Source organism: Hesperophylax consimilis, chromosome 31, assembly GCF_061612785.1.
Source record: "Hesperophylax consimilis isolate HC1 chromosome 31, BYU_Hcon_1.0, whole genome shotgun sequence".
Lineage (NCBI taxonomy): Eukaryota > Metazoa > Arthropoda > Insecta > Trichoptera > Limnephilidae > Hesperophylax > Hesperophylax consimilis.
This window is the reverse complement of record NC_142866.1, coordinates 11,748,709-11,773,544: the sequence shown is the minus strand read 5'-3', so window position 1 is coordinate 11,773,544 and position 24,836 is coordinate 11,748,709. Positions and strand designations below refer to the sequence as shown.

The window sequence follows — 24,836 nt, the reverse complement described above, 5'->3', positions numbered from 1 at the left end:
GACAGTATTTGAAAATCTTATACTACCACAACAGTAAGTGAAAAATGTTGCTTGTGTTGTAATGGAGGACTTAGCCAGCTGAGGAATTGAACACACGACACCTGGGTTGGACCCAAACGCGATCTCAACTCATCCACCGACCGGTCCAAGTTAAATAATTAAACAAGATAAAATAATTAAATTATTCCTTCAGAATTCGTTGAATTTTTCAATCTTTAAAACGTTGTGACAATTAAGACAACATTACGCAAAATTAGCAATTCTTCATCTCTTAAAATCAAATCTCCACATTCCCTTATAGTCCTAATGAAAAAAACTCTATAATGACATACCGACATCATTGATATAATCCACACTGATAAATATATGTATAATTAGACACAAAACACTTTCATTTTGTTCATTATTTAAAAAATAAATATTCTATTGTATACTACCTTTAGTGCCAAAGGAGATACATTAAATTCCATACAGTAATTAGGTACTAATATACATACTTTGGAGATAACTCTGAAGAATAAATAAATATTTTCATCGGTTAACTGAATAATATATGAAGATGAATAAACTTAAATGCTAACCTTGAACACGAAGATATTTAAACATAGAATAAAAAAAACCTATTACCCAAAATCTTTTCAAAGAAAATTATGTACAACAAGTATATTCACAAATATAATACAGAAACGTTCGACGAAATTATTTAACCACAAAAGGACAAAGCCAATAGACAAAATAGTTGACTGTGTAAAAGTATTACAATGCACTGCAGCAAACCATGAAGTCGGCACCAATTGATAGATTCGGGTGGCGGGTATAGGTAGCGCCACCACGGAAACCATTTATTGGATGCTCCTGCCATAAGTCTTCACTCTTTCCATTCATTCACTCTTGACCCATCGCCTTGTGGGTGGGCGTGATGGATCCATAGTCCGTCACTCCTGGACTCATCGACCCCCTGATTCCAACCCACCTTTACATTTTTCATTCCCAGAACTTTCTCTAAAAAGATCCTCTGGATAGCAAACCCAAAGATCACATAGGCCCTGAGGGATTTAGATGAAGGTAATGTAAAAATAAGATTCAACCCGGAGTGCATGAGTCAAATCAATAAAAATAAAACTGTTAAAATGTATATATATATATATTTTTTTTTATATTAACTCCACACAGGAGGCCCTGAAGAAAATAATTTCCCTCAGGGCATATGTCATCTTTGGGGATGCTGTGTGTAGGGTCTTTTTGTGGAGAGGAAGGAGTGAACATGGGTCTTGAAGAGTCCCATGTTGTAGGAGGGAGGAAACACAGAGGCCGGCAGTTCGTTCCACAGCCGAGCTGTTGAACTTAAGAACGAATCTTAGAAGCGACCCGTTCTCATGTGACAAATGTCAACCGTGTACAAATGTTGGGCGCGCGTTTGGCGTGTATCCCGACTACGCACCGGTGCCGAAGGGATCAATGACGCTAGTTCCTCAGAACATCTTCCATTGTAATACCGATAGAACAAGGACAGCATACCTACCTGACGCCTGTGCTCTAAAGATTGCAGTCCGTTTGTTAAGATTGGGGAATCTATCAAACGGACCGCCCGTTTTTGCACAGAGTCAAGGGTTTTTTTTAGGTATTTAGGGGCTCCGGACCAGAGATGGCTGCCAAATTCGACAGTAGGGCGCACTTGTGATTTGTACAGGGTCAGCAGTTGTGTACTATTAAAGTATCTGCGGGCCCTGTACAGTACGCCCAGCTTCTGAGAGGCCAACTTTACTCTGGCTTCGATGGAGAGATGGATATATGTAATTAATAATAAATAAGATATTTGTAAACTTCGATGTAAAAATGGCTAAAATAAAATTAATAAAAAAGGGAGAGTTAAATTTACAACCGTGACAAATTTACACCGGCAATTTTACTTAAAATATATTCTTTGATAAATATTTCAGGATATAAGAAAATATTGATGCCAATCTACTAAACCCGAATATGAAAAAGAAAAACACTGACATTAGAGAGACGATATTTTACGATAGGGTTTTATTTCCTTCCCGTCGTGTTTAAACAACCTGACTAGCAAGCAAGAAACTCATGACGCGCTCGTCACGTCTCCGCACAATGACGAGTTCCATTCTTGCTAGAGTAAAATAAGCTAATCTGGGAGAGATCGTGCTATCCTTATAGTACAAATGTGTGTCAACACAGGCCCATTTAAATATTCAATAATAAAGCTTGGCGTCTAGTCTGAACCTAACTATGACGTACTCGGCCAAGGTTAAAATGCGAATAAAATAATAGTTTTTTATTTTTTTATTTTTCGGAATAACTTTATTGAGTAAAACCTCAAATTGTAATATTTAAATATTGAAGACAATATTAATGATTTCTAAACGAAAATCTGAAACAGAAAAATCAGAAAAGGAAACGGTCACATCTGGGACTGATATGTGACACATCTGGGACTGATATGTGACCGTTGACTGATATGTGACCGTTCACACGGAAACGGAAAACGGAAACGGTCACATCTGGGACTGATATGATCTGGGACTGATATGTGACACATCTGGGACTGATATGTGACCGTTGACTGATATGTGACCGTTGAGATGTGACCGTTTCCTTTTCTGATTTTTCTGTTTCAGATTTTCGTTTAGAAATCATTAATATTGTCTTCAATATTTAAAATAATAGTTTTCTGTGGAAGTGTTCGATTACAACAGGGATTGGATTATAAAAATCACGGAAAAGGAAAAAAATGTAATGGAAGATCGTGAGTGTTTTTTTTTAACCAGTGTGTTGACGGCCTCCGTAGTTGAGTTGTTACGATCCCTGGCTACATCCGGACGTCACGGGTTAAAGTCTAGGCAGGCGCAATTAAATAAATTTGTGTTATTTTACAATATATTCATTCGAATAATATATAGTATACTAGCTAAGGTGTACAAGGCGTTGCTCAACTTTTCTCTGCTTTCGATGAATATAATATCCATGTATAGAAGAAATTCTCTAAATGATAGTTAAAACCCCACCAAACTCCGTTGCATGGCTTTGAATTACTAATCGCACAAACAGACGAACGTGTATAGTGACTTTAATGTTTAAAGATTTACGAAACTTTTATATTTTTTTAACGTTTCAGATAATATGAATAATTCTTCAAATTTCAAAGTAAATTTTAAAGTTTTTTGAAAGATTTTTTAAAGTTCTGTTATTATTTCAGTTCTGTCAAGCAACAAGCCTATAATGATATAATAACAGAACTTCAACAGGACTTTCACAGAAGCCGAAAATTTTTTAAATTCTTCAAATTCTTTGAAACAACCTATCCTAAGAATCGCAGTGGTGAAATACCACCATTCTGAATCAAAACGTTGCGTGAAATGGCTTAAGCTATGTTCGGTGACCAGGTCTAAATATTAAAAAAAAAATTCTCCATCTCCTTCCCTTCTCCTTTAACTTCAACCTCACCACCCTGAATAGGGATGCAATAATCTCACGGCTCCGCACGGTTGGGAATAGTTGACGTTTGGATACACAAACATCACATCTCTTACATTGAATATACTTTTCTAACCTGCAACATTCACTCTGAAGTGAATAAATTTCCTGAAATGCATTCATCTGTCGCATAGCGAAGAAGTTTTATAAACATACCGTGCAATAAAGCATGCTGAACGGATACGTGAGAATTCAAAGGAAGGCCAATGTCAGTTTTAGTCGATCGGGTTTTCGTTCTGAGGTAATGTGGTATTATGATTTGATACTTCTATACTTGAACTAGTCGTACAGAGGTAGTTCGGTCAATAAAGAAACCGAATAAGTTATATTATACGATCAAAAATATTATACATTATGTTAAAGCCTATTTGGGCGCATATAATAAATAAATAAATCTTATTAATACATTATTATTACAAGTGCTTCTTAGACGAAATTAATCTAAATTGGAAACAATGCCTTAAAAATATTGGTTCCATTATTGTTAATCTTTCCACCCTACAGTCATAAGGTGTTCAAAAATCTTTTTTTATAAATAGCCCTAGGAAAGTAGCGCAGGTAAATACTAATTATAAATGAAAAAATCTTCCGAGAAAAAATACAGGGTTTTCCAATAAGAGGTATTATTTTGATATTCAATCGTAAAAGATGAATGGTTTCGTTGCTTGTGTGGCACCTAGCGCCGTCTTGTTGAAAGTAAATGTTGTCCAGATCAATACCATCCGATTCCGGCCATAAGAAATCAATAATCATCTCTCGATAGCGCAATCCATTTACCGTAACTGTTGCTCCAGCCTCATATTCGAAAAAATAAGGTACAATGGCTCCGCCGGAACATAAACCGCATCAAACAATCACACATTGAGGATAGAGAGGCTTTTCAACAATAACTCTTGAATTTTCTGAGCCCAAGATGCGACAATTTTGCTTGCTGACGAAACCACCGAGGTGGAAATGGGCCTCATCACTCAAGATGATTTGCATTTGATTCACTCAAGTGAATTTTAATAATTTCAATGCGTTGTCATTTTTATTAATGGCGTAGTTTCTACTTGTCAAATGTCAAAAAATGACAGCTTCAAAAGTAACATCTACCGAAATAGCGGGCTATTCAAAATAACACTTCTTATTGGAAAACCCTGTACATGCCGAAGACGAAAATTGAACCCGCCGCCTTCTGAGTCCCGGTCAGATGATCTACTATCATCATTGTTTTCAAATAATATATTTTACTTTGTGCTATGCATAAAAACCTCTTAAACTTAAAAAGATTATTTTTTTCGAATAGAAAACACGGAAAACGTACCCAAATAGCTTTTCCATACATAAAGGTAAATAACTCAAGTTATTTATACAAAAAGCCTGTATTATGGTGGTAGCATAATGTTGAAATAATACAAACATAATTATTATTCACCCATTATTTGGGCAGCTGTTCAATTATTGGTGGCAGACGGATTTGGTGTTCCATTCCATTTGAATCTAAGACCCATCTCATCTCTAATGAGAGACTGGTATCTCCAGTGTCGTTGTGAATTGCACCACCGAGTCGCTAACTTGATTGCGGAGTGTTCCAGACCGGCAACAACGATGCCGACGTCGCCCAATGAAAACGCCGCGACGCCCGACAAGACGAAAAACTTCAAATTAAAATGAAGTTCTACAAATTAAACTTGATAACAATAATTATTCTCTTTATTTTTATTACTTCACTCGGAAAACCTTTTTTTCTTCTATTTACTGTACTACTACCTAGGTATCAAAGATTTTTTTCTTTTCATTGTATGTTGTATATTGTGGATATATTTTCTTTCTTTCTTATTTTTAAATACTTGATTATATTTTACTTTATTACTTATATACTTTATTGTATTTTATTTTATTACTAAATGTCGTCAACTTCCGAAATGATCTACGACGGTGTTTGTACCAATCAACTTTGTGCTAAATCCCCATTTCCTCCCGCAACTTCTACCTTGGGAACTTATGGCCATAATCTCATCAAATGTGAATTCAATCCACTTTAAAACTTTCCCGCAAATTTATTTGAAAATGTTTGCCAAACTTGCATCCCGCTCAGAGCAAAGCAAAGTTATTAGAAAACAACGAAATATTCTGAAATTTTTCTAAAATTTCTGTTCAGTAATAAAAATCACGAAAAGTTAAATAAATAACTTCCACCGCTAATGTAAAAGTGGCACGTAAACACAACACGAGAAATTTTCAAGAAAAGCTACAAAAGTATTATATTTGTGATCGACAATACTAATTTCGGTTGTGCGTGTGTCCTGCGTAACTCTGGTTCGATGAAGTCTGGAACTAAGATTTGATTTGAATTTAAGTGTCATTTTCAAAATTGTAACTGATTTTGTAAAGAATTCAGATAAGCAATAAAGTATTTACCAGTAATATAAAATTTTAACATGAAATTGTTTTTCAAAATTGGAACTGATTTGTCAAGAATTCAGAATATCCCGTGATTATTGACAGATCTGCACTAAAACAAATGTGTATAATGAACATGTAACAGAGAAAGAGAGCGCATTTCATGGCTTAAAAATCTACGTGACAGGCAGCAGTGTCACAGAGTTGTTCTGGGCTGTAGTAAGCAGGGTCAAAATTTCTCCGATGATGGCCAACCTCCGATAGTTTTCCAATGCACCAACAGCTATATGTAAATAAAAATGGGTACTTTTCTGATAAGTCTTCTGTGAACAGTAGACCTCGCATCTGTAAGATAATCATTCTCTCATACAATAAATCAAAGCCAAAAATTTCCTCTGAAATCATAAGATTTTAAATAGGTTTTATACCCACCGACTTATTTTATTAAACTTTATAGTGTATAACAGCTCGTAGTAGGAGGAACCACGATCATGCAAACTTTGGCGAGATAAAAAGGTAGTATTCAACATGGCCACCATCTTGAACCCGGAACCAGAACGTAATAAACAACTTTACAGGGAGAGGGAGAAATTAAAAATAATAAAATTCTCTAATATTTTTTTAATACGATTTAGACTAAAATGTGTTCTTGAAATTTGGAAACTTTATTTCACAGAGTTTCTTCGGGCTGTAATCCGTTATTTTTTAATACTTATTTGATAAAATCACAATATTAATGCCATTATTAAAATAATTACTATAGCTTCAATGCAGAAAAAATAAGATATTGAATAAATAAAGAATTAGTTTAATTAGTTGGTATGTACCTACCAACATTAATCAAATTTCTTAACTTATAATTATTAATTTGTACAATTGAAAATTTACATTCTAATTCCCATGTTAACATTCGTAAATACCTACCACACACCCACACCATCATTTTGATAAACTCGTTAGATGTTATTAAAAATGCAACGTAGACATGTTTTTATGTTAATCCAAAGTGATGTGTAATTCAATACATTGTTTATCGTGGAAACTGTTGATAAGCACGACACGTCAAAAGTCGAAGAGTAAGTTCATCGTAAAGTAGCGTGATCGGAATGGAATTGCAGACTTTTTTACGTGTGTGCAAAAATTACAATTTGGAACTATTAATTTGTACCTTGCCAGCGTGTAGTTTAGTTCCTTTCAGTAAGAATATAATGGGTTTGTTAAATCATAAAAAAATGATCTCTCATGCTCCAGTGTTTTCTACTCAAGTCTGCGTTCTCATAGGAGTGAAAGCAGAAACATCTCGGGTTTCATTAAAATATCATGATGTAAGAAACGGAGTGAACAATACAAGGTGAGACGGTGGGCACTGTGGGCAGTGAAAGTGGCTTGAGAATACCATCATGATACATCCCCAATATTCCCACCATTGTCTATCGACTCAAAAACTCCCACAGTCATTGATAGCCCAAACAGCAGAGAAACCGGTTTAAGTAGGTAGGGATTTCTTAGACCAGGGTTCAACATTATTATTTATTATGTCTTGTAATGATTTTTTTGTTGGTAAAGCGATTTGATTTTGCGATGTTTATTTAGTTCAGTCATTTCCAAAGTGGTCTTTATCAAGCCCCAGAGGTCGATTTCTACCTATAGGCGATAGACCATTGTATGGGAGTCCATGAGAGCCCTTTAAGCCACATTTTTTGGGAATGTCAATTTTTATGGTTTCATGCGGAATCGTTTTCAAAGTAAGAAAATTCTTGTGAAAATCTTGAACCATTCAAATTATCTGGCTTTTTTTGTGGGGTATATATTATTACGAAATTCCCTAGTCACCCACTCCCTCCTTGGATTTTAAAAATATTGCGAAATTTTCTGAAATTCTCTAGCCATCATGGATTTGAAAATATTGTGTGGGGTATAAGTGAATTCGAAAATACCGTGGGGTCCACACAAAACAGAAAAATCGACAAAAAAGTTTGTGGACCTCTAATTAAGTATAAAAACTCTTTTAAAAAAATTATTCTCTGTCATTCTAACTTTCTTCAATTTCAATCATATCATTAAATTCAAATGTGCCAATTTTACGTAGCAACCCAATTAGAGATTTTTTAATTAATAGGTATTACTATAGGTATTTAGATATTACTTAATAGGTTTTTTTATGCATTTATTTTAATCTTACTTTTTAAATTCATCTATTTAAATTTAAATTTTGTTTTCGTTCAAAAATGAACGTAAATCTTGGAGTAGAAATTATCTCATTTCCTAAGATCGGATCGAGCTGAAATCGTCAGAAAGATTCTATGACAATCGATTATTTAAATTTTTGGTGGCAAACATAGACACACAGGTAGACATGTAAGCATATCTCTGAAATTTAATGAAATTCGCATACCCTTGCTATTCTTCAAATGTATCAACAAAAGACTGAACCGAAAATTGAGAAATAATTAACATTCTTATAAAAGTAGGAATCGTTCTTTTCAGTTTTGAAGTAGCTGTCTGTTGAAGATGGTATCTTGAAGAAATATTATTCCTTCCAGTATGGTATAGTCTGGAATGCGCTCACCAGTTCATGAGAATACCTCCTTCCAACAATGTAAAACTTTAGGTTTTAAACTTCTCTCGGAAATACTTCGACAAGAAAATTTTAAAAACAGTTTTGAACATTTAACATTTCTCGTGAATTTTTATAATATTTTTAATAGTACTATTTTAATCTTTTTTGCCGCAGCAGCAAAACGAACGAGCGGTAGCAAAACGTTATTTTAAATAGAAATAGTTCAAATAATAATTCGAAGGAAAAACCTTAAAATTCTTCTGTTTCTCTGAATTTATTTAACCAAATTTTGAAACGGTGGGGTAAAGAAAACAAAGAACTAGAGTTTTCAATTATCTCGTTCTTAAGACAGAAAAGGAACCTGGGACTTCTTAGGCAAACAAGAGATGAGTTGAGAAGAACATTGAAAGTAAACGGTGTTAAATTTCTTATATTGGTACCTTGTCTTATCGGAGATTGCTAATTACGCCTCGGAAAAACTCAGCAGTATGGGAGTAAAATTTTTCATTTGTTTGGTCAATCGCATGATATGAATCAGATGAAAAAATCCGTAAACATAACATTAATACCAGGATGTTCGAGGTGTACTTCGCGAGATAATTCTACACACCAAAAAAAATAGCTTCTTTAGAAATTTCAACGTTTTAAGATAGTTTTCAGACACAAAAGTAGAATTTTTTGCTTGGAAAAAAAACAAACGGAATTTAGGAAAAAAGTTTTTTTCTTTCTTTTCTTAATTCTATTCTTATCATGTAGAGTTGTTTCTGTACATTGTATAGGGTTTTCCAATAAGAGTTGTTATTTTGAATAGCCCGCTATTTCGGTAGATGTTACTTTTGAAGCTTTCATTTTTTGACATTTGACGTAAGCGTGTATCGTTCCATTTTTATTAATGGAACGATACACGCTTAAAATTCACTTGAGTGAATCAAATGCAAATCATCTTGAGTGATGAGGCCCATTTCCACCTCGGTGACTTCGTCAACAAGTAAAATTGTCGCACCTGGGGCTCGGAAAACCCAAGACTTATTGTTGAAAAGCCTCTCTATCCTCAACGTGTGACTGTTTGGTGCGGTTTATGATCCGGCGGAGTCATTGGACCTTACTTTTTCGAAAATGAGGCTGGAGCAACAGTTACGGTGAATGGATTGCGCTATCGAGAGATGATTAATGATTTTTTATAGCCGGAATTAGATGGTATTGATCTGGACAACGTTTACTTTCAATAAGACGGTGCTACGTGCCACACAAGCAACGAAACCATTGATCTTTTACGATTGAATATCAAAATAACACCTCTTATTGTAAAACACTGTATATTTTAATTGAATTAATCTTAAGAATAACTCATCTCAATTAGTTTCCTTAAGTAACATTCCATTCTTCAAATAAGTTTAAAATCATTTTATTTTTAATTACTTACATACTGTAATAAAACAATGTACACTCCTCTTCCAGCGAAAGGCTAATGCTTCTATGTAAGAGGGGTATTGAAATATTGATCATATATTGTAACAAATAAACAAAAATGTACGTATATAATAAAAAAATAAATAAATTATAATAATAATAATTTTTTACCTTTACTTTTATTATATCCTGTACTTTTATACGTCCCGTAGTTAGTGAATTTTTGTTGTGAAATTTCACCACAAAGCAACAGAGCTTTATAAGAAAAAACTTTGTCTAAAGCATGTTCTTGTATTCACCGGCTAATACATTAAAGAATAACCCAATCAAGAGTTGCGCACTTCTTGTAATCTTTTGGCAGTATCAATGCTGTTAAAAAATTACATAGAGCATGTAATATGTACAACTGCCTTATTGATATAGTTTTACTTTCAATATATATCAACTGTGACTACTTTTATTGTTAATAATTTTTTTAATTAATTTTTGTGCAACATTTAAAGGCTCTAGGGTAATTATTTTATAAAGAAATACAATTAACCTAATATAAAAATATATGTTTACCCTCTATAATAAACAGCGGCGCTACTTCACATTAATTTGTTGTATTTAAATAATGTATTAAATATATGTGATATACGTTCAAGTTTTTCCTAACTTTGGAATTCTAACAATGTTTTCCCACGCACTATTTAGTGTTGTCGTCTATATATCGATCGTTTTTTTTTTCTAAAACCCTTCCAGCCACATTTTTTGAGAATGTTACTTTTTCAATGGTTTCATTTAGAATAGATTTCAAAGTACAACAACAGTAATACAAGTGGGGGTTAGCCCCTCCACCCCAATCGACATCAGAATTGCACAGGAAAAAAAAGAAAAGAAAAAAAAGAATAGTACTCGTAGATAACATTCTTTATTTATTTATTTAATAATAACAACGGTATAAATATACCATAAACAATAAATCAAATACAATGACATCAGAAAGTATAAAATGATCAGAAACTCTATAATGATATTAAAGTAAGAGATGCAGGTACACGCAAAACTTCTAAGTAGACTTTCTAGGTTTAGTTAATATTTATTGAAAATATATGATATTATAGCCTTCTTGCAGTTAAATAGATCCGCCACATCTGATTATCTATTACTAACTTCGTGTAATTTAGGTATAAGTGAGTATTTTCAATGCTCAACCCTGGTATTGATACATTTAAACATTATTTTGGAACGAGTAGCTCGCGCAAGTACATGAAATTCATTGAGGTTAAGTAAATTAGGGCTGCCTATACTACCAATTACGATTTTGAACATAAATATTAAGTCGGAGAATTTTAATTATTTTAATTCTTTCATTAAAAATTCATTTATTTATTAACGTCTTGAAGGCTTTTACATGCAAACATTGTTGTAGGTAAGTTGTTCAGGAGTACGATAATGTAGGTACATTAAATTTATATTAGGTCAATGGTACGAAGGTCAAAAATCCTGACGACAAAGCGAGTCTAGTGACCTACATTATGTCGTTTACTGATAAAAACATATAATTGGTTTCGAAACCACTACCTCTAGGGCCAGAGCCTAGGATTATGCCACTCAACCACAGATATAGTAAAATAGTGATTTTAAATGTTTTTCTGCGAATTTTTCTAAAACATACATACATAAATATATGAATATTATCATAATTTGCATAAAAAATGTTTTGAAAAATTGAAATTTTTTAGTTTGATAATTAGAGTATATGATAGAGATTTCATATTTATGACAAATAGAAAACAAAAGAGGATATAAAAAGCAAAGAGTTCACAAAAATACAAATTTTCTACGTATTTGACTTTTTACATAAGTATGAGTAGACTTACATTTTATTGGTCATGATTTAAAAGATATGATATTAAGGCTTTTTTGTACCTAGCTTCTGTGCAGTTAAACAGATCCGCTACATCTGCGTACCTATTACTAATTTCATGTAATCTAGGTACAAGCGAGTGTTTGAAATGTTCAGTCTTAGAATTGTTACAATTAAAGATTTCTTGCAAATTAAACAATATTATTAGAACCATATATTAAGTAGAGGCCCCAAAAACATAATAATTAATCACTATCATTTTATTCTGTTTTGAATTCAATTCATCTGTTTTTTTTGTTGGTATTTTTGTTCTATTTTATGTTTTGTTTTTTTTTTTTTATCATATTTTTTATATATATATATTTTTTTAATATATATGTAATGTGTGGGACCGCACTAACCTCCGCACATACCGGAATAAACAATTTAATTATTATAATATTTTGTTCGAAAAGAACACATTAACGAAACCCCCTCCCTTAAGGGTCTATATAACTGCCTCCCATGTGAATGCTGTAGCTATGCCATTGAAAATATATATAGTATTAAAGTTTATAAAATATTGCAAGAAATCAATCTACACTTTCAAAAATACGCGCAAAGTAGGTACCAACTCGAATAGTAATAGAATAGAATAAAAGGCAGAAACTAAGTATGCAAAATAACGCACACTTGATGTACGAAATTCTATAAAAGTGCGATGCCTTTGGGTACAAAATATACCACCGCTGTCAAATGTTATCGGTGCTATACGTTGACGCCTCTATTCATTAGTACACATAACCAACGAAATTATGGCAATATATAGTTGGCTCTTTGTCCATTATATATTTCCTGTTTAATTAAGTTAAAAAATATAAAGATTTTATATATCCAGTAATTGACTTTTAATGTGCATAAATTTTTTTTGGACCACTTAGTTGCTTACCTAATCATAGCGGTAAATTGCACGATCCTTTGCCAGATTAAATCATAAAAATAATATTTATTGATTCAATGTTTTTCATACTGCTTACCCTGATTAAAAACTCTGGACACGGCTACTGGCCAAACGTAACCCTTTAATTAAGTGTGGGAAGGATCATTTAATTTTTTTCTGTTATATTTTGTCCAATTATCTACATTATATGAATCGTCAAAACCCCATTTACATTCAAAACATTTTATAATTAATCACTTGAATCATGATCATCTAAGAAACAATGTACGATGAGAGATCTCGTTTACTAAGATTAAATTAATCAACAATCTTGGAATACCGCACTTTTAGAACACATACTTAATCTACTTAATTAATTAAATATAATTATTTCCAAAAACTAATCATCTTCTCAACTTGCTGAAAAGTCAATAAATGACGCACAATAAAATAAAAACTGAACACTACCTAGATTGCATTTTATTTGAGATGAATATGGTATCGCAGAATCTTGCGGTCATTCGTATAAAGATAGCTGAAAATAAAAATGTGCGTTAAGAAAATGAAGATAAAATAAGTAGTTCTTATTCGAAGTATGATACAGTTAAATATGGCCAAAGGAAATATGATTGGATTAGCTCAGTTGGTAGAGCGGCGCCCCGGCAAGGCCAAGACCGTATCTTTTTCTGATTTCTCGGTTTCAAATTTTCGTTTGAGAATATTATCTTCAATAATTGAATAACTTATTTATTTATGAATTACTTTTCACCATTCTGAAATACTAATATATTTTTTTACGAAAAAAATAGAATAATCAAAATTTTAAATTAAAACACAACCTAACCCAGTCAACGCACAATAATTATTACAAAACCAATTGTTGTTAGTGCAAGTGACAGCGCGCGCTGGCTGTCAGTATCACTGTACTTATAATACACATTACGGCAGAAGCCTGCGTTATATACGATTAATTTAACTGTCAAATATTTACATCAATGTATCAAATATGCATTTCCCATTAACCTAACCAGAATTTTACGTAAAACTCTGTTTTTGTCGGGTGAAATTAAACACTTTTTTGTTGTTGTTAGGGTCAATAGAGTCAATATAAAAGGATCTGGATGCGTGCAAAAATATTGCGACATATCCCTATTTGTTACCCAACCTGTTTTTGTGTACTATGCTTCTATTCTATTATTTTTTTTATGATTACATCTCGCTGCGGCCTAAAAGAACATCTCAAGCCGCCCTAGATACGTACTGCAATCTAGTAATGAAAAACAAGCAAGAAAAAAAACAAGTCCTTTCATAAAATATTCCTGCAATGATGCTCTTGCAACATTTTGCATTTTGACTGTATTAATCCACAAGGAATAATATTCAGAAATAAATTAATCCATTTTGTTAGAAGAGAACTATTATCCATGTCGCTTGTAACTAGTAACTTTTAAATTAACTTGCCCATTTCAAAATAATACAAAAGATTTAAATTCATGTAAAGTTATTCAAGCTTATTCCCTGATGTGGCCCGTGTGTCTCATTTGTTTATTTTTGTTACTGATTCCTTTCGGGTGAATGGAGTGTTGTTATGAGTTTATTCTGATAATTTGAAAATAGTGCTGAATAGGAAAACATATCTTCATCATCTTTCGCAAAAGTTGGGTTAAAAATACCACATTGATAAATTAAATATTCTTCAAGGAATTTTCTTTTCATATTAGAAACAAAATTATATCAGATTGGTTTAATAATTTCCTTATATCTATGAATAATATATCCTTCTGTAATAAAAATAAAAAAGAAGCAATTTCATTTATAAGATTTATTTTGACTCATAATAGTCTGACAATTTATTTAATAAAACGTAGGCACAGTAATTCACAAGCAGTGTGTTTTAAACACCGATAACTTGAATATTAAATAGATAATATGTATTTTTTAAAATATTCCTTAAAATCTCTCCTGATACCGCATCATAAAATAGATTATTTTTATGGCTTAAGTTTAACATTCCCGGAGAGTCATAATTCTAAAGTATTAAATTCACGTTACAACAGGTCGGTTTAATTTATATTCCTACCGTGGAAACTTTACGACAGTCGCGCGATTATCGCGTTTTCAATTCATTTTTATTCTGAATTGAAAAATTAACTTTTCACGCCAAATGCGTAACAGAATTGTATCGGCCAAGCGATTCTGTTGAGTCATATCACAAATCTTGATAAACTGAGATACAAATAGTGATGAATAAAATAATCTATATTGGCGGACACAAAGAGACTAAACTTCTCTTTGAAAGTCGTTGAAATAACTCATGGTAATTTTAACTCGTTGTAATGTAGGTTTAAAAACACATGTAAATTGTTTATCAGTTGCGGTCATGTATGTATTTTGGCACGTTGGTTCAATACAATAACTTTAGTGATGAGATGCTAAAATTTTACCCGGAGTTCTTCAACGTTAAAATTAATCTTAAGAATAAAAAACGCCTCAAATCCTGTACCAAATAAAGCGCCTGTTAAATAACGTATACTTTTTGAGACTGGTGCCTGGTGACGTCACAGGTCACGTCCGTGGATTTGGTGCGCTTTGGGGAGACCCGAAAAATTAAACTGAGAAATCTTTTAACTATGAAATTGACACTTGTTAAGAACTACTAGTGTTTACGTTAGAAGTTTAATATTAACAAAAATAAACAAAGGGACTGGAGTTCCTTATTGGCTTCGTAAAAATGCCCTTACATTGCTCCCAGGATTGGAAGTAACAGATTAGACTATGTACCTTGAGCACATATTACATATACAAGTATAACCACCCAATTGCTATATAGTTACCAGTACTGTAAGGATTTATTCCACCAGACTCGACCAATCGGATATAGGTTACATTATCGAAGAAGTCCAAACGTCAGCCCTCCTTTTTCTACGATGTTCGAACAGAATCTCGTTTTATTTGGTTAGTTTCTTACTTTTAGGCAGACATTTTTTTATCGAAGAATACAATATTAGTCCATTTCTGGGAAGAATTTAATGATAATCATTGGCCTTCCATAAGAAGGCGACTTCCGTCGTATCTACAAATGTTACTCTAAATAAATTCTAACAAACGAATAAAAATCAACTAGTCACTTTAAAAAAATATATTATATACATGTTCATTGTTCAACTTAGTTGCGTCATCTATGTGGACGGATAGTAGTCAATTTCAAAGATTTTTTTTGTTTGACTGAGGATTGAATTTTTCTCCCCAGAGACTGGCTCTTAAACTATTAAAACCTTTAAAATGTTTGATTAATAATTATTATTCTGATTTTTTCGTCCAAATAAATGAAGGAAAGCAACATACAAATACATGGGTTAACAATTAGGTAAAATTGAAATTAGAAAAAGTGTTAATAGTTTATTAACGTATAAGTGGATAAACAGGTCTTTAAAACATGCGCGATTTTTCGAGCACGACGGCGTAGCCGAGTACTCGAAATAAAGCAAGTGTTTTAAAGGCCAGTTATCCACGAATACTTTACGCTATTTTTTTTATTGGTACACTTTGAAAACATAAATATTGATATTATTATTAAAAATTTGGAAATAAGAACTATTAATGAATTCGTGATGTGACATCACAATAACTTGTTGTCATGGAAATGAAAAACACAATTGACATTTAGACTTCACATTTTGTTGATTTGTTGATGTTGCCATGGTAACTTTAAAAAACGCGCGTTCCATAAAGTGCGATTTAAACACGCTAGAGCGTTCTTTAAATGAGTAAAAAAGGGCACCAATAACAAACAATATTATTAATAACCAAACTTTTTTTAAATAGTCAAATCTTTAACTTATTTTCGCATTAGTACCCGTGTTGACAATAGTTTTAATTTTAAGTTGTTGTTATTTTTGTTTATTTGTTTTTTTTTCTATTCGCTTAAATGCTGTAATTTACTATTTTATGAAAATTAAATTTATTTTATGTAATTTTTCAAATAAAAATAACTAATTAATCAATTCTCATTTGTCTATAGTAGTTTTATGAATATTTTAAATTAGTTGATTTTCATTATTGACTTTATGAAGAAACCAAAAATATATGTGTGTGCGTAAGTGCCACCAAGTGACAGATTGCATTAACATCGACAACGAGTATATCTGCCGAGTTTCTACTCGATCGGATATCGGGAAGTGGGTTAATTTCTAGTTTCATGATTCCATTTCATTCATTCAAATAGATGACATTGAAGATAATAGTAATAAATCGAAACGAAACATAAAACAGGAAAAGACACATACAAATTAAAAGAAAACGGTCATAGCTAGGAATCGAACCCAGAATCTCTTGTCTTACCGGAACAGACGTCTTAACCACTCGATATACAATGACATATTTTTATTAAATGGATTGATATAACCTTCAAAATAAGTTAAAAGAAAAAAAATCCTCAGATAGATGTGTTTTTTTGTGAAGTGAGCACTCAATTATTTAGGACCAGAATTCATTAAGTAAGATTTATAATATCCACCAAAGATAAATAAGGTTTACTGGAATTCGGTACAAATTGGAAACTAATTAAGAACATTCGATTGTCAAACGGAAAGTGGTTCTTCTGATAGTATTAATTAAGCTTAGTTGTTCAACCAATAATGGCAGCAATAATCCGACGAAAACAACATTTAATCAGCTCACAGAAGGCGTTCAGTTTAAATAATATTGTTTAATTAACAACTACTTGATTATTAATTTTAATACAACTGATAATAGGTATGCGACGCTTTCATTTTAATACAACTGATAAGATATGTGATGCTTTCATTTTAATACAACTGATAAGATATGTGATGCTTTCATTTCAATACAACTGATAGAATATGTGATGCTTTCATTTTATTACAACTGATAAGATATGTGATGCTTTCATTTTAATACAACTGATAAGATATGCGATGCTTTCATTTTAATACAACTGATAAGATATGTGATGCTTTCATTTTAATACAACTGATAAGATATGCGATGCTTTCATTTTGATACAACTGATAAGATATGCGATGCTTTCATTTTAAAACAACTGATAAGATATGCGATGCTTTCATTTTAATACAACTGGTAAGATATGCGATGCTTTCATTTTCACGGAAAACCTGCAGTACACGACAAGCAACTACTGCTAGAGTTTAAAATATATTTGGATTGCTGCGGTACAATTATAAACCATTTCGGTTGTGGAAATGAAATCCATATTTCACCATTGAAGATAATACTAATAATTATACTCAAAAAAAAAACCGATATTATAGAAAAAAATGGTTGCTAGGAAATCTAGGAATTGAACACAGGACCTTAGCATTACTTTATCACTGAACTTATCCAATCCTTCTTTTGGTCATATTTAACTGAATCATACTTCGACTAAGAACTACTAACATGATCTTCATTTTCTTAACGCACATTTTTTTGGATGCTATCTCAATGTAGAACTAAATTCAATATCGATTGTGTCTCGGATAAATATATACTATTTTTTATTTTAATGTACGACATCTGTTGAATTTTCTGCAAGTCTTGGTTGAATATATTTATTACTGTAATAAATTAATGAGGAAAACTTCAAATTGTATTAAGATATATATATATATACAAAAATTTGAAACAGAAAATACAGAAAAGAATGCGGTCGAATCTAGAAAATATGTATTGGTAGTTTTTATTTGAGGTATGATAGAGTAAATATAACAGAAGGAAATATAGTAGGATTAGCTCAGTTGTAGAACAGGTCTTGATGAAATTATTACAAATGTGAAAAAATAATGTTTTATTAGAAATACAAAACAATACGATGAAGATGTTTGAAGTACAGAAACGACTCAAAACTACTCTTCTGCATTAGTTACATTAAGTAGTTGTTATTCAGATTCGCTTGTATGTCGACGAACAATGAACAACTTAAATACATGTTATGTTTAAGAGTTTTTGTTTTAACTTCAAACTATTGCCTCTCTCAACAAATAACTCTCAGAACTCGTAAGTCTAGACCAGTGTTCCTCAACCTTATTTGTACCGTGCCCAACTCAAAAATCTCCATGCACTCCCGCTCAAGTAATAGGAGATTTTATGATTAAATGTAAAAAAATTATTGCTTCACACATATTTGGTTTGACTAGATTCAATGTTGGCGATGACAATGCATTCTAAGATTGAATTTTAGTGACACTCACTCACGCATACACACGCGCAAATACACACATTTCTCTGAAATTGAATATAATAAAAATTTACAGCAGCTGCAAGATTTGCTGTAAATTTTTATAATACCCAACTTCAGAGAAATGCGTTTGTTTGCGCGTGTGTAAGCGTGAATACCACCAAAAGTTCATAGATTGCCTTGTCATCGACAACAAGTCTATCTGCAGAGTTTCAGCTTGGTCAAATGTCGAGGAGTAGGTTAATTTCCACTAAATTCATTCATTTCCGAAAACAAAAATGTAATTCAAAGAGATGTATTTATAAATCAATAAAAAAGTTATCGATTGTACATTTCCAAATATTCTGTTCAATAAATTTTTTTTTACGAATTTTATTTTTCTTGAAATGGAAATCTTTAAAATATATTAAAAAAGTAGCCCCAAATAAAATGCGCCGCAGGAGATGCGCAGACGAAACTTTTCTATATTTTAAGTCAAATCACAAAATGTTAGTGTCGCCATTTTTTTTTTAGCACAGTCATGGTTACAAATGCAACCAATTTTTAGCAACGAAACAATGTAACTAAATATTAATGATTTATAATTAACGCACCATTTTTAGAAACACTGGTCTAGACATTCCACGTTCCACATTAAACATAATTGTTTTGATGAACAGTTTACAATTCCCTAGAAGAATGGAATTGAACCGAGTGCATTTTGTATTTTCTATTTACACGAAGTTTGAGCGTGCCTGAACGATGATATGCTTTTGGAAACGTGCCGAAACATTTCCGTTCTCTCGAATTTATGAAAAATTTTATCAGTAGATACTTGATATCTCATACTAAAATGTTTAGCAACTTATTATAAAGGAAAATTATTAAAAAAATAACATATGAAAGTTAAGTAAAGTTTAGCCAGGGTAAATAACACAATTGATTTTCATTAATAATACCAAAACGTTGCCATAGCAAAAAATACCAACCCTGCGTGTCAAAAACAGGCTTAGATTATAAAACTAAATTAATTTTTATTCAACCATAAATCTCAAAGAATAAGTTACTGCTGCTTACCAAAGTTACATGTAAGGACCTTTTAAATATATATATGTAGAGTCACGTGGGGTAACCGTGCGCAATTTTTACATTGGGATTTTTGTATTAAAAAACTTTAGGTATTTTGCTCATTTTTTTTGTTTATTAATATGATCGATTATTAAGGCATCTCCAACAACCATAAAAACCTTATATGGTTCATAAATCAAATAGTTATATAAAAAAGTTTACATGCATGTCGATTGCGTACACTTACCCCGTGTGCGGGGTAAGTATACGCATACCGTAGGGTAAGTGTTCGCACCGCGAAGAGTTACCCCCCATTGCAATTATCACACTTAAATTGCCCTTTATCGTAGTCTGTGCAGTTCTCATGCCACCATGCTTTACACACAATACATTCTATCCAATCTTCTGTTGGTTGATCTCGATATTTCTCCTTGCATTGTGGGCAAAAATAGTCCTTAGAAGCCTGTTTTTGTGCGCTCTTTAAACAGTTATATACGCTGGAATCTCCCGCTTTACGCTTTTTGCTGATTCTATGTGGTGTGATTTTCTTGAAAAGAGGTGGTCGTCCGATTTCCATGGTTTTAAATATTGGTTTTCGGACGATTTTTGCCTCTGCATCTGTCTGCTTCTGCTGAAGTTTCTTTTTATAGGTACTTGAGATAATTATTTCAGATTTGCAAGCATTTTTCAGTTTGCGTAAAACCGCCGAACTTGAACAACGTTAAATCCAATAGCTCTCGCAATACTTGTGGGAGTAGTCTGTCTTAAAGCTAAAACAGGGTTATGTTTTAGAAATCCATACACCCAACCCTTGCCAGCCGTTTTTGTAATGTTGTCAAATCTGTTCTCGATCTTGTTGATTTCAGCATACTCGTAAACAATTTTTCTCATTGTCTGCATAGTCAGGCCGTAGAACATTTCGTCAGTTTTTTTACAATAATCAACGATTTCGGCCTGAAAATAAATGAATAATTATTAGATCAATAGTTTCACAAAAAATGACATCTGCACGATAAATTGAGTATCTATTTATCTTAGAATCTACCACTTTATCTGGTGTAAATGTCGGACGATATCTCCCAATTGAAGATGCTATTAATTTTAGTTTTAGGCGCTTACGCAGAGTGGCTTCACGGATCCCGACAATATCTGCAGCAGCCCGCTGACTCTTCCCCTCTTTCATAAGCCTTTTTGCAGTTTCTTTTTGCTCTTGAGTGCAAACTAACCTCTCCGGGTGCTTTCTCACGTACACACGTGGCATATTTCACTGTAAAAAAATAACGACACTTGAAATATTATGCTATAAAATCAATTTTATCTATCGGGGTAAGTGTTCGCACTCGTCCAACTGCGAACGCTTGCCCCAGCACACTTACCCCATCACACCAAAATTCAACAAACTTTTATAATCAGATTAGTGGTTATCTTTATTAGAATTATCACTTTGCACCCGTCTAACTAACAATATTTCACTAAAAATTATCATAGACCACGTCGCTCTGACACAGCTGGTTACACAATAGCACACATCGGTAACAGAGATGAAAATTTTAAGAAAAGCACGAAAAAAAGTAATTAACCTACCAGTTTTTATTGACAAATCAGCATCCACTGTACACGTGTCCTGCTTCGGCGCGATCCAGAAGGCTACTGAATTAAGGAACGCGCGGGCGATTAACAGGCACAATCTTGTCGGAAACATCACTGCGAACACTTACACTCCGCGTACGGTTACCCCACGTGACTCTACAGGGTGCCGCACGTACCCTACAAAGTTTATTCAGTAATTCTTGAATTTATTCGGATTAAAAATGTTAACCAAATTTTAGTCACCAGCGAATTTTTTGTTGTTGTTTTTTCTTAATTTTCAGTATAAGTCTAATATATTTTTTTAAATATAGTCACTTTTATAGTATATAACTGCCGAACCCACCCCCATCCAATATAACTGTCTAATACCTATTGCTTTAAAATATTTTTAGGTGAAAAAAAAAGTCAGCGGAGACCAAAATACATGTAAATTTATTTTATAAGTTTGTCGAGTACTTGCTGATACACCCTGTACACGTACGGCAATACTAAGTCTTGGCTACTTCTTATAGTTATTGTTTTATATTATTATTGTACCTCTCTTTTGTGTTATTTTTCCAACGGCTTAATGGATTAAAAATCGCATCGCTCATTACAAATAGTTTTGATCAAATATATAACAAAACACGCAAGGGTGCAATAAACATGTCGTACATAAAATCATTTTTATATTTCTGTGATTTCGCAAGCGTACAATGAGGTTAAAAACCTCATACCATGTAGTATATAAATATAAAACAATGTAAGTTATTTGTTCGTGTGGTAAGGTGATACGTGTCGAAACAAATGTTCAATGGTGGCGTTACCAGTGGCGTACCTAACACCTGGTCGTGCGCCAAGAGCAAATTAATATTATATAGACATAAAATATTTCCTTCTGCACTGCTAAATTATCAGTTTCCGTTACGGATGGCAAGACATTAAATTTAACAAGCAAACTTTCTACTTTAAAATTATGGGTAATTTTTTTTGCAACATTATAATGACACGAACACATTTTTCGCCTGTGGCGCGACATCACCATAATGTTCACCTTGGTAAAAAATAACATATAAAATAATTTTTTGTACAAAATTTTGTTTTACAAACATGCTAGAGGGTATGAAAACTTTATGAAACCTTATGGCGGTTGGTTGTATTTTTAAGATACTTGCAAAATCACAGAATAGAAGACAGCTAGGTATCTTTATTACGGATAAAGGGGGGTAGTAAAAACTTACCATCAGTTGGGGTGGTTTGCTGGCCCGAGTTAACCTTGGGCCTCTCCTCACCGGCAACTATCTCCTTTGCATAGCTCCGGGAGGACAGTCTATCCTCTTCTTCTACCGCCTCCACTGGTTCTACCACTTCCTCTTTTTCCTCTTCTGGTGGGGGCTCAACCTCGTCTGCAAATAATAAAAAATGGGTTGTTAGTTTGAGTTGGAATTTTTTATATGGAACATCTTTTGGTAAGCTTAGAGGAATTAAACCGACGACGCTCTTGCATGGAACGACGCTTCATTCGGCCAGCCTCAGGGACTCCTCGGTTTTTTCTGCCCGGTCGCCAAAACTCTGTGCAGTATATTTGCTTCTTTTCTCACTGAAATTAGCGACGGATCTATTCAAAATGACATTGAATTTGTAATTTGTTATGAATCTCGTTAAGTATATTTGTGATAATTATAAAATTATTGTTTTATCATCAAAAAATTTAAAAGACTAATTTACTTCCATTTTAACTATTCATATATTTGAAAATCTCACAAGAGTCCCAACTGCTCTCAACGGTCGCCGTCACTTCGTATGTATACGTACGCCAGGCGTATTATTATTATTTAAAGAGTCCCAACTGCTCCCAATCGTCTGGAGTCAGTGAGACTACGGCATTCATAATTTGGGTATTGTAAGTCTGAAAATAATGTAGATGAGAGAAATGTGAGATGGGTAAGAGGAAGGAGGAGAAGTATCTGGCTATACAAATCTTCCTAAATTCATTATTCAGCTTCATTACCGAATGATTTGCATTCATTCATTACCGAAAACAAAATTAAGTTCAAATAGATGTATTTAAACCGCCCTTGAGGTGATTTTGTACAAAAACGGCGCTATATAAATCATTCAAAAATTATTATTAAAACCTGAGTGAAAATCCGACATAGTTATTATACAATTCAACGAACAGAATATCGTAAATAATCGATCACGTAAATCACATCTGCGAGCAAAACTAAATTGAAGGGAGAACCATCCAGTCTCATGGAGTAATTTGTAATTCAATAACAACCTCAAATAAACAATTTTTAAGATTCATAGCCTTCGTCAAAAGAATTTTCTATAAAACCATTGGGCTTCTCAGGGAATGGAGAAACTAATTTATTTTCTTGCCTAAGTCTACTTTCTTTTTCAAACTATTGGAGGCTGACGTAAGCCCTGGTGTAAAATAATGAATATAGTCAACTTTTACTCTGATGAAGTGAAAAGTTTAGACATTTATCCAACGACAACATAAAAATACAAGACACCTTATAATTATATTAATCAAACAAAAAATGATTTACCACTTATGAAAAGGATAGCCATTCTAAGAATAAGTGCGAATTGTGTGTACGAATGAAATAGCTATACGGATGGACCTAGTGAAACCACACGTCTTGCCTCAGTAACATATCTTCACTATTAATTCAACTAAGCATCTGTCAAACATTTAAACCAAACAAATACACGTTATAAATAAAAAAATGGTTAATTAATACAATAATTGTGTCCGATATGATTTATACTTTTCAGCTACAATTTCGAAAATCAAAATTTCATTGAACTTAAATAGTTTTATGCATTATTTCACTAGTAAAATTTCAATTAACGCAAATCATGTACCCATGAAATTAATATTGTGTGTTAACCTTGTTGCAAAATATATTTTTATGAAAAAATAAAGGGTCGGTGGCTAAGTTGACATCGCGTTTGGGTCCTACCAAGACGAAGTGTGTTAAATTCCTCCATCACAACACAATCAACATTTTCCGCTTACAGGTTATTCGTAACCCGAGAATGTTTGTATTTATATTTAAAAATTAAAAAAGAATTCCAAACAAAAAATCGGTGAGTCGAGAATTCGTTTTCTTTTCATAAAGTGAATAGTTATTGCGAAATTTAGATACGCACCGAAATTAAAGGAATTCATATTTTTTATATTAAACATTCGTACTTTGAAAATCATAAGAGCAAAGTTTTCTTATAAAACGTTCCGCTCCGAATGAAAATGAATAGTTGAAACCTCCATATTAAGCTTCCTTTCACGTGTAACGGATTGATCAATTTCTTGATCCTTTCATGCAAAATGGAAGCTCTGGGAAACACATATATTATTAATAATACCTTATGGTTATAAAACAGGTTTTCATTC

General features: G+C 32.7%; 1 protein-coding gene across 3 annotated transcripts in view; it reads right to left on the bottom strand.

The window, feature by feature from the left end:
* Window positions 1-24,836, bottom strand: part of LOC149409459 (uncharacterized) — a 456,446-nt gene that overhangs the window by 128,918 nt on the left and 302,692 nt on the right. For all 3 annotated transcript variants that reach the window (XM_089649883.1, XM_089649884.1, XM_089649885.1), the window contains exon 2: window positions 22,672-22,836. In XM_089649883.1, the coding sequence (XP_089506009.1) occupies window positions 22,672-22,836 (165 nt within the window). The remainder of the gene's footprint in view (window positions 1-22,671; window positions 22,837-24,836) is intronic.